Source organism: Hylobates moloch, unplaced genomic scaffold (assembly GCF_009828535.3).
Source record: "Hylobates moloch isolate HMO894 unplaced genomic scaffold, HMol_V3 SCAFFOLD_1653, whole genome shotgun sequence".
NCBI classification, from domain to species: Eukaryota; Metazoa; Chordata; class Mammalia; order Primates; family Hylobatidae; genus Hylobates; species Hylobates moloch.
Window position 1 is genome coordinate 1 of NW_026653928.1, and position 10,419 is coordinate 10,419.

A 10,419-nucleotide genomic window follows, 5' to 3' on the forward strand; every position below is an offset into this window, starting at 1 on the left:
TCTCTGCAGGTGTCCTGAGGGGCTTCTATGAAGGTGCAGGTGTGATGAGGGGCTGTATTTATGCAGGTGCAGGTGTAATAAGTGGCTCTGTCTATGCAGATAGGTGTAAGTGTTACTAGAAGCTGTGTCTATGCGGGTGTCATGAGGGGCTGCGTCTGTGCAGGTGCAGCAGTGATGAAGGGCTTTGTGCAGGTGTGACAGGGTCACCTCTCTGGTCCTGTCGGATGTTGGGAGCTTGGTCATAGTAGGATAGGCCAGTGTGTCACGAATTTGCCACAGTCAGGTCTGCAGAGAAGGAGGCCACACTCACATCATGATGGGCCCTCATGTGGACTGTCCAGTTGTCCCCGGAAGTGCTGAGCTCACTCCCGTTGTTCACAGGTCCCTGAGGCTGCTTCTGAAATGGCCTGCAGAGGACTTTCTCTTGGAATTCTCAGAGACCAAAGAGCTTTGTCGATTATGGGTGAGTTTGAGAACAGCCGTTCTTTAGGCATGAAGCCAGCGTCTAAAATCTGTGGTCAAAAAGAGACCAATGGTGACTTTTCTAAGTAATGAGGCTTCCTTAAGTGGCTCCAAAGTCACTTCCAAAGAAGGAGTTTGAGGAGGATCCAGCTGTGGGTGGTCCTGCCCAGCAGGTGGGGGGCTCTTGGCAGCATTTGGGGACAGTGGCGATTCGAGGCTGGTTGTAGTTGGCAGGGTGCGGCCATTCTTGTCAGGGTTTCTGGCTGGGCCGTGACTATGGCTGACTTCCCAGGCTGTCCACGCCGAATTTCTCAGACTCAGCAGGGCTCATTCAGGGAGAGCTGTCTCAGACGTTGGGAACATGGATTTTTTTTTTTTTTTTTGAGGCGGAGTCTTGCTCTGTCACCCAGGCTGGAGTGCAGTGGCGCGATCTCGGCTCACTGCAACCTCCGCCTCCAGGGTTCACACCATTCTCCTGCCTCAGCCTCTCGAGTAGCTGGGACTACAGGCGCCCGCCACCACGCCCAGCTGATTTTTTTGTATTTTTAGTAGAGACGGGGTTTCACCGTGGTCTCGATCTCCTGACCTCGTGATCCGCCCGCCTCGGCCTCCCAAAGTGCTGGGATTACAAGCGTGAGCCACCGCGCCTGGCAGGAACATGGATTTTTTTATCATGTTCAGATAGTATCCTTGTCTCTGGAAAGAAGGAAACGTGATGTTTTAATGCAGCAGCTTTGGTTACTAGAGGAAATTTGGGCGGCACACATCTAGTGTGGTTCTAGTCTGATCCTGTGTGGGCTCTGGGATGCTGGCACTGGCTGTTGGGAAGCTCTGTTCTACTGCCAGCATCTCAGCCTTTTAGTTATTAAGCTGGGGTCTTACATGCTTGTCAGTTTCATGGTTTCCTTTGCTCTGATTTCTTGTCTCTTGTTTTGGAAGATCTTGGTGTTTGTTATTGTCAGAGGTAGAACTGACTCAATGGAGACAAGGATTTTTCTTTTCTTTTTTTTTCTGTAGCGACACTGGGCCTCACTGTGTTGCCCAGGTTGGTCTTGAATTCCTGGGCTCAAGCGGTCCTCCCTCCCCGGCCTCCCAGAGGGCTGTTACCGGTGTCACTGACCCCAGCTTCTCTCCTCGACAGTGCATGTGGTCCTTCTCTGTTAAACACTGTGTCCTGCTCACCTCTGGATTCCACCTCCCAGGACATACGTGGGGGTCTTTGCTGGGTTCCCACTGTTCTTTCATCATGAAACCTGTTTGTTCCAGGAACTGCTGCTGGAGTTTGAATCGAAAATGCGGAAGAGGGAGCACGAATTCCGTCTGCAGGCTGACAACATGAGCAACACAGCCTTGTCCCGGGAGCTTAAGGTAACTGGGGGCACCCTTGGGTCTTGAAGGTTTTCGGTTTTTCCTTGGTACAGGATCACACCTGTAATCCCAGCACTTTGGGAGGCCAAGGCAAGAGGATCCCTTGGGCCCAGAAGTTCAAGACCAGCGAGCAGGTGGGCCATGTGGATGCCCTGTGCCCCATGGCAGGGTGGGCACTCCCATCAAAGGTGGGCACCGGGTGCCAGTTCACCTCCACCTGCATCTGCTGTGTGAGTTGGTCACAGCCGTGGACACCTGCCCATGGTGGGCATTACAGTACGCAGATCAGTAGGAGAAGTAAGAGCTGAGTCTCGACACCTGCCCATGCCAGGCGCAGCCCAGTCCTCATGTCAGTGGGCTTGGGTGCAGCAGCCATCGTCACCACCTGTGGCTTACAGGCTGGGAAACAGGCCCAGGAAGGTACCGAAGAGTTCAGTGTGCAGCTGGGACGCGAGTGGCTTGCTCAGCACTGAGCCCCCTTCCTAGACCCCTGGCTTTGTGTTTAATTTCCTTATTTAAATAACATGCAAATTGTGTGCTAAGAAATGAAGTGCAGTTAAATTGGTCTATTGGGCTTGGACATGTATGGGGCACCCTAATGGACTGATTTTGGTGGGGTACTGAGTGCTGTCAGGGGGTCAATGAAGGTCGGGCACGGTGGCTCACACCTGTAATCCCAGCACATTGGGAGGCTGAGGCGGGTGGATCACCTGAGGTCAGGAGTTCGAGACCAGCCTGGCCAACATGGGGAACCCTGTCTCTACTAAAAATACAAAAATTAGCTGGGTGTGGTGGTGGGTGCCTGTAATCCCAGCTACTCGTGAGGCTAAGGCAGGAGAATTGCTTGAACGCAGGAGGGGGAGGTTGCAGTGAGCCGAGATCACACCATTGCACTCCAACCTGGGCAACAGAGCAAGACTCTGTCTCCAAAAAGAAAAAAAAAAAAAAAAAAGGTCACTGAGTCTTGTCTGAGTTGTGTTACGACATTCTCACTGTTTTACTGCTTCTTGAATTTTCATTTTTCTTCTCCCTCCCAATCCTGATAAAATGGCAGTATGTACCCCTAATGCCTCAGTGTCTTCTAATTATCGCCTCATTTTGAACTCTTTTTTTATCATTCAAAGGTTAAACTACTGCACAAAGAGCTGGAGGCTCTGAAGGAAGCCAGGGCAAAGGCTGCAGAGAGCCTGCAGAGGGCAGAGGCCACCAATGCCGAGCTGGAGAGGAAGCTCCAGAGCCGAGCCGGGGAGCTCCGGGACCTGGAGGCCATGAGCCGCGCCCGGTGCGCGAGTCTTTCGTCTCCCGAGGCGTGCTCTGTGGCAGCCTCTCAGGCCGGGACCGGAGTCTGGGGGTTCTACCTTTTCTGCTCATTCCAGGCTGTCTTTGCTTTCATCTCACTTGCTCCTTCCATAAATATTTGTTTCTTTTCAGGGTAAAGGACTTAGAGGATAAACTTCACTCTGTGCGGCTAACCAGGAAGAAGGAAGAGGAAACATTTAAGAGGAAGTGAGTGTTTCGGCTCCAAACGTCATGCAGCATGTCAGTGGCCCCAGGAGAAGGAGGGAAGTGGAACCATTGTGCTGATGGCCCTGGGAGCAGAGGGTCCCACTCCGGGGGTCGGACCTGGGAGCCTGCTGCTTTGGATTTCTTTCTCTTTCCTTTTCTTCCTTTTTTTCTTGCTTGCTTTTTTTTTTTTTGACAGGGTCTTGCTCTGTGCCCAGGCTGGATTGCTGTGGTGTGATCTTGGCTCACTGCATCCTCCCCTCCTGGATTCAAACAATTCTCATGTCTCAGCCTCCCAAGTAGCTGGTACTATAGGCATGCACAACCACGCCTGGCTAATTTTTGTATTTTTAGTAGAGACAGGGTCTCACCATGTTGGCCAGGCTGGTCTTGAACTCTTAGCCTCAAATGACCCACCCACCTCCTTGGCCTCCCAAAGTGCTGCGATTGTAGGCATGAGCCGCCACACCCAGCCTTGCTTTGGATTTCTGTTTATGCTCTGGACTTTCTCAGTGATGTTTAGACTTCTTAGTGCTGTAAAACGTAGAACTTGGGCTACGTGCAGTGGGAAGATCATGTGAGCCTGGGAGATTGAGACTGCAGTGAGCCATGATTGTGCCACTGTACTCCAGCCTGGGCCATAGAATGAGACCCTGTCTCAAAAACAAAACAAAACACAAAAATTTTAACACCTGGCCGGGCACAGTGGCTCAGGCCTGTAATCCCAGAATGTTGGGAGGCCGAGGCGGGTGGATCACTTGAGGTCAGGAATTCAAGACCACCCTGACCAACATAGTGAAACCCCATCTCTACTAAAAATACAAAAGATTAGCTGGGCATGGTGGTGCGTGCCTGTAATCCCAGCTGCTCGGGAGGCTGAGGCAGGGAATCGCTTGAACCTGGGAAGTGGAGGTTGCAGTGAGCCAAGATCACGCCACTGCATTCCAGCCTGGGTGACAGAGCGAAACGCCGTATCAAAAAAAAAAAAAATTAACACCTAAGTTAACTTTTAAAACTTCAAGGCTTTACTTACTGAGTTTATCAGTTTTAGATTGTAGCCATTCTACTTTGGTGATACAGTCTTTATTTTTTAAACTACTGCAGGAAAAGAATTTTCTTCCCTTGGATCTAAAACTATCAAGTTCTAAAGAGCCCTTTTCCCATTGAAATGGTTTTTATTGGGCCGGGCGCAGTGGCTCATGCCTGTAATCCCAGCACTTTGGGAGGCTTAGGCAGGCGGATCACACGGTTGGGAGATCAAGACCGTCCTGGCTAACACGGTGAAACCCCATCTCTACTAAAAATAAAAAATGAAAAAATTAGCTGGACGTGGTGGCAGGTGCCTGTAGTCCCAGCTACTTGGGAGGCTGAGGCAGGAGAATGGTGTGAGCCTGGGAGGCGGAGCTTGAAGTGAGCCAAGATCACACCACTGCACTCCAGCCTGGGAGACAGAGCGAGACTCTGTCTCAAACAAAAAGAAATGGTTTTTATTACTCAGCGTGGGTCATGTGGCCCCAGGCAGAGCAGCAGCAGGTTCTCTGTGTGCCTGGCATTGCCGGGTATCATGGGATACCCAGAAAGTAGCCATCATGGTGGTCCCAGGGCAGTGGCCATGGCGAAGCAATTGGAGAATCCACCTTGCAAGCTGAAAGGCGGTGAGGTCAAGATGGGATGGAGCCAGGCAGGGTCCGAGAGGGACAGGGCCGAGTGGGGCAGCTTTGCTGAGGAGGGGAGCTCAGGCCACAGGGTCTGGTAGGGCAGGTCAATGAGTTCAGCTGGGAGGATCCTGGGCCTGGGGGCCTTCAGTGGGACCCCATGAACCCGCGCAGGGGCAGCCTCTGTGTCATCTCCCACAGGTCATTTCCTTTTCCTTTTCTGAAGAAACATTGTTGTGACTATAAATAAAAACCACATAGGCTGCTTAGGAAGATACTGTGTAATGACAATGGGTGATGGACAGTGACTCAGGAGATTTTTCTTGCATTTTTTCTTGACGTGATATTTGTGCAGTTTGTATAAATTGAGAAGAACTTCAAGGACACCGTCTTTGCTGTTTCTAATCAGATCTGCAGTGGGAAGCTGCTTTCCAGCCTGCTGTGCAGACCCTACTGGTGGCAGTGAGAGAGGATTGTGCCCTCAGCCGGCTCACGTTGTGAGGGCACCCATCAGGGTTCTCATACCTAGATGAGGAAACCGAGGCAGAGTCGAGCCCAAACAGACACAGTGCAGATGGCAGTGGTGCAGGACTGCTTGCTTAGCTGCACCATGTGGCCATGACGAAGCTGGACAAACACTGTTTCTCTTTGTGTGTTTTTAAGTCTACGCCTGGCATTTTTCAAAGTCATAAATTGAAATACAGTTGATGCTTCAACAGTGAGGGGGTTAGGGGCATCTAGCCCCATGAGGTCAAAAATTCACATATAACTTTTCACTCCCCCAAAACTTAACTACTAAGAACCTACTGTTGACCAGAAGCCTTACTGATAACACAGTTGATTAACACACATTGGGCATGTTGTGTGTATTCTATGCTGATTCTTAAAGTAATGTTAGTTAGAGGAAAAGAAATGTCACTGAGATAATCACACAGCACTTTGGGAGGCTGGGTAAGGGGGATCACTTGAGGTCAGGAGTTTGAGACCAGCCTGACCAACATGGTGAAACCCCGTCTCTATGAAAAATACAAAATTAGCCGGGCGTGATGGTGCATGCTTGTAATCCCAGCTACTTGGCAGGCTGAGGCAGGGGAATCACTTGAACCCAGGAGGTGGAGGTTTCACTGAGCCGAGATCGCGCCACTGCACTCCAGCCTGGGTGACAGAGTGAGACTCTGTTTCAAAAAAAAAGTCACAAAAAAGTAGAAGTAGGTTGGGCACGGTGGCTCACACCTATAATCCTAGTACTTTGGGAGGCCGAGGCAGGTGGATTGCTTCAGCTCGGGAGTTTAAGACCAGCCTAGGCAACATAGCAAAACCCCTTCTCTACAAAAAGTACAAAAAATTAGCCAGGTGTGATGGCTCATGCCTGTAGTCCCAGCTACCTGGGGAGTTGAGGCAGGAGGATCACTTGAACTGGGATGTCGAGCCTGCAGTGAGCCGAGGTGGTGCCACGGCACTCTACCCTGGGTGACAAAGTGAAACCCCGTCTTAAGAAAAAGAAATCTTAGAAAATATGTTTACTGTTTGTTAAGTGGAAGCAGATCATCTTATAGCTCTTCATCCTCATCATCTTCACATTGAGGAGGTTGAGGAGGAGGAGGCAGAGGATGGGCTGTCTCTGGAGTGGCAGAGGTAGAGGAAGAGAGGGCAGGAGAGGCAGATACCCTTGGTGCAACTTGACAGAAACACATTGTAATTCCATCTGACTTTTTTACTCTTTCCTTTCTCTAAAAATGTTTCTATACGGTGCCAATCCTGCTTTCACACTTGAGTCTCAGTGCCCATGTCATAGACAGTTCCACGTGGTAAAAAGTCAAGGCAGGGCCGGGCGCGGTGGCTCAAGCCTGTAATCCCAGCACTTTGGGAGGCCGAGGCGGGCGGATCACGAGTTCAGGAGATCGAGACCATCCTGGCTAACACGGTGAAACCCCGTCTCTCCTAAAAATACAAAAAATTAGCCGGGCGTGTTGGCGGGCGCCTGTAGTCCGAGCTACTTGGGAGGCTGAGGCAGGAGAATGGCATGAACCCGGGAGGCGGAGCTTGCAGTGAGCCGAGATAGCGCCACTGCACTCCAGCCTGGGGGACAGAGCAAGACTCTGTCTCAAAAAAAAAAAAAAAAAAGTCAAGGCAGGCGTGAGTGCTGGGAGCCCTTCTGCAGGAGTGTCTGTCTGATGCCAGTTTCTTTTCTGGCACTGCTTCTTCTACATCTGTTTCCTCATCGTCTGGCGCTGGTTCGGAAGCACTCATCCCCATTGAGTTGTCTCCCGTTTGTTCCTCTGCTGTGGGGTCAGCTCTGGGGTTTCTCCAAGATCCATGCTGTGAAATCCTTCACCCTGCACCCTGACCTTTTTTTTTTTTTTTTTTTTTTGCCGTATTGCAACTCATGATTTACTTGATTGGCACCATTGGACATCCTGTGAAGTCAGGCATGACATCTAGACACAGCTTTCTTCATCAGGAATTTATTATTTGGCCTTGATGGCTTCCGTGGCTTTTTCTATAGCAATGATGGCTTCAGTGGTGGAAGCCTGCCAGGCTTTCAGGATGTTCTTCTCTCTGGGGGGTTTTCGGCCACAGCATTGACATCCTCTCCAAAGAGCGCCATGTATAGTGAGCCTTAAGGCCCGTATGGTCTCTCATAAAGGCTGAATTAGAGGCAGTGTGTCTGGGAGCAAGCAGACGACGTCAACACCTTGCTATTGATCTCGTGGGTTCTGGGTGGCAAGAGGCATTGTCCATTATCAAAAGAACTTTTTTTTTTTTTTTGAGACAGAGTCTCGCTCTGTTGCCCAGGCAGATGGTGCAGTGGTGCAATCTCAGCTCGCTGCAACCTCCGCCTCCTGAGTTCAAGCGATTCTCATGCCTCAGCCTCCCAAGTAGCTGGCAGTACAGGCGTGCACCACTACACCTGGCTAATTTTTGTATTTTTAGCAGAGATGGAATTCGCCATGCTGGCCACGCTGGTCTCAAACTCTTGTCCTCAAGTGGTCCACGCACCTCGGCCTCCGAAAGTGCTGAGATTGCAGGGGTGAGCCACCACACCCAGACTGGATTAATGTGTTTTAGAATGGCCAGCAGCTGCAGACCTGTCTTGCAAATGCATGACTTTCCTCTGCTCACTTCCAGCATCACTGGTGGCCCTTTGCATAGGTCCCATGGTGTTATTGAAGGTTTACAGTATTACACTAAACACAATGAGAAATAGGTAAGAACCTTGAGAAGTCACTCTATGCTGGGATATGAAGAACCTTGAGAAGTCACTCTATACTGGGATATGCAATTTACTGGAGAGGCAAATTGCTGACACGGAGATGATTAGTGTCTCATCATTTTTTTTTTTTTTATTTGAGACGGAGATTCACTCTTACCACCCAGGCTGGAGTGCAGTGGCGCAATCTCGGCTCACTGCAACCTCCGCCTCCTGGGTTCAAGTGATTCTCCTGCCTCAGCCTCCCCAGTAGCTGGGATTACAGGTGCATGCCACCACGCCCAGCTAATTTTTGTATTTTTAGTAGAGACAGTTTCTCCATGTTGGTCAGGCTGGTGGTGTGATGTCGAGTCACTGCAACCTCTGCCTCCCGGGTTCAAGTGATTCTCCTGCCTCAGCCTCCCGAGTAGTTGGGATTACAGGGATGCGCTACCATGCCCGGCTAATTTTTGTATTTTTTTTAGTGGAGACTGGGTTTTGCCATGTTGGCCAGGCTGGTCTCGAACTCCTGACCTCAAGCGATCCGCCCTCCTTGGCCTCCTAAAGTGCTGGGATTACAGGCATGAGCCACTGTGCCCAGCCAAGAATGATTTTAAATCATCCATCAGCTCATAATTGAATGAGCTTCTCCAACTTGGTGGAAGCAGAGAGCTGGGGCTGGCCTTGCCAAGGGGCCTGAAACCCAGTCAGCAGAGCTGTTCACTCTCTCAATCCCGGTAGGGTTAGATCAAAGACTTCACTGAGATGGCTTACATAACATTACATATACCTGATAGCACTCTACTTAGTAGAACCTAATATGCTCAGAGCGTAGGAAGTCAACACGTAAATCTTCTTTTTAAAATTTTTATTTATTTAATACTGTTGCTAATGTGGTTTGTTTTTGAGATAGGGTTTCACTGTGTCACTCAGGCTGGAGTGCAGTGGCACCATCACGGCTCACTGCAGCCTTGACCTCCCACGCTCCGGTGGTCCTCCCATCTCAGCCTCCTGAGTAAATGGGACTATGGGCACCCACCACCATAAAGGCTAATTTTTGTATTTTTCGTAGAGGGTGTTTGCCATATTGCCCAGGCTGGTGGTCTTCAACTCCTGGGCTCAAGCTATCCACCTGCCTCGGCCTCCTAAAGTGCTTCAGTTACAGGCATGATCCACTGCGCCTGGCTGCTAACAGAATATTTTTAAAGTAAAATCTTTTTGCCAGGCAAAGTGGTGTGGCCTATAAGCCCAATTACTTGGGAAGCTGAGGTGAGAGGATTGCTTGAGTTCAAGGCCAGGCTGGGCAACACAGCAAGACTTTGCCTCTAATTGGAAAATAAATAGGTTGGGTGCGGCGTGGCTCAGTAGACCTGGCTGGCTGTCAGGATGCAAGGCAATGTGCATCTACCTTTTTTTGCTTTCTCAGGTTGATCGGATCAAACTGCTCTATGCACCTCCTTTTGGTGTCCTTCTCCGGGGGGCTGTGGGCTCTGGAGGGCAGGCCAGGGGCCTGGCATCTAAAAGTGGCTTGGTCCATGTTAGCCTGTGAGGAATGAGGAACAGGTGGCCAGGTGGCTGCTGCGAAGCCTGGAGGCAGACATACAGCAGCACCTGTGCATGATACAGGGCAATGAACGCCTCCAAAGAGGGTTTGGGGCCTGGGTGTTGGGGGCCGGGTGAGCACCATGGGATACTCACTATGTTTCAGGCATGAGGAGCTTGACCGTCTGGCCAGGGAGAAGGATGCGGTGCTGGTGGCGGTGAAGGGAGCCCATGTGGAGCAGCTGCAGGAGCTGCAAGCCAGGGTTCTGGAGCTGCAGGCCCACTGCGAGACCCTCGAGGCACAGCTCCGCAGGGCAGAGTGGAGACAGGCTGACACCGCCAAGGAGAAGGACGCTGCCATTGACCAGTGAGTGTGTGCTTGGCTCCACCCAGAGGGTGAGGGCAGGGACGGCCGTGGCTGTGCTGACCTGGGCCCGCTGGTACCAGACCACAGGAAAGGGGGCCAGACAGCAGACGGAGTGGCTTCTGTAGCTCTCAGTCACTTTTCTTAACCACTCTTTTTGTTTTTGTTTTTGTTTTTTTTGCCTTTATTTTTGAAATTGTGTAGTTTCTATGTATGTATGCATTCATCTATTTATAGTAAGATATGCATAACATAAAATTAGCCATTTTAGCCATTTCTTAGTGTACAGATCAGTGGCAGTGGCATTAGGCACATTCACCTTGTTGTAAAACCAT

General features: G+C 50.6%; 1 protein-coding gene across 1 annotated transcript; it reads left to right on the top strand.

Annotated features, from left to right (window-relative positions):
• The first annotated feature begins 6 nt into the window (after nt 1-6).
• Nucleotides 7-10,186, top strand: LOC116464774 (coiled-coil domain-containing protein 57-like). The gene is made up of 5 exons (XM_032148029.3): nt 7-463; nt 1,729-1,830; nt 2,955-3,112; nt 3,262-3,336; nt 9,887-10,186. Exons 1-5 carry the CDS (start codon nt 314-316, stop codon nt 10,089-10,091), a joined length of 690 nt encoding a protein of 229 aa, XP_032003920.1. The 5' UTR covers nt 7-313; the 3' UTR covers nt 10,092-10,186.
• Nucleotides 10,187-10,419: the final 233 nt, after the last annotated feature.

Bases quoted from the DNA above. Each gene is read 5' to 3' on its own strand.
- LOC116464774 (XM_032148029.3), top strand. From the start codon at position 314: ATGATGGGCCCTCATGTGGACTGTCCAGTTGTCCCCGGAAGTGCTGAG. The intron at 1,831-2,954 runs GTAACTGGGGGC...TATCATTCAAAG, and splicing joins CCTTGTCCCGGGAGCTTAAG to GTTAAACTACTGCACAAAGA. The intron at 3,113-3,261 runs GTGCGCGAGTCT...GTTTCTTTTCAG, and splicing joins GAGGCCATGAGCCGCGCCCG to GGTAAAGGACTTAGAGGATA.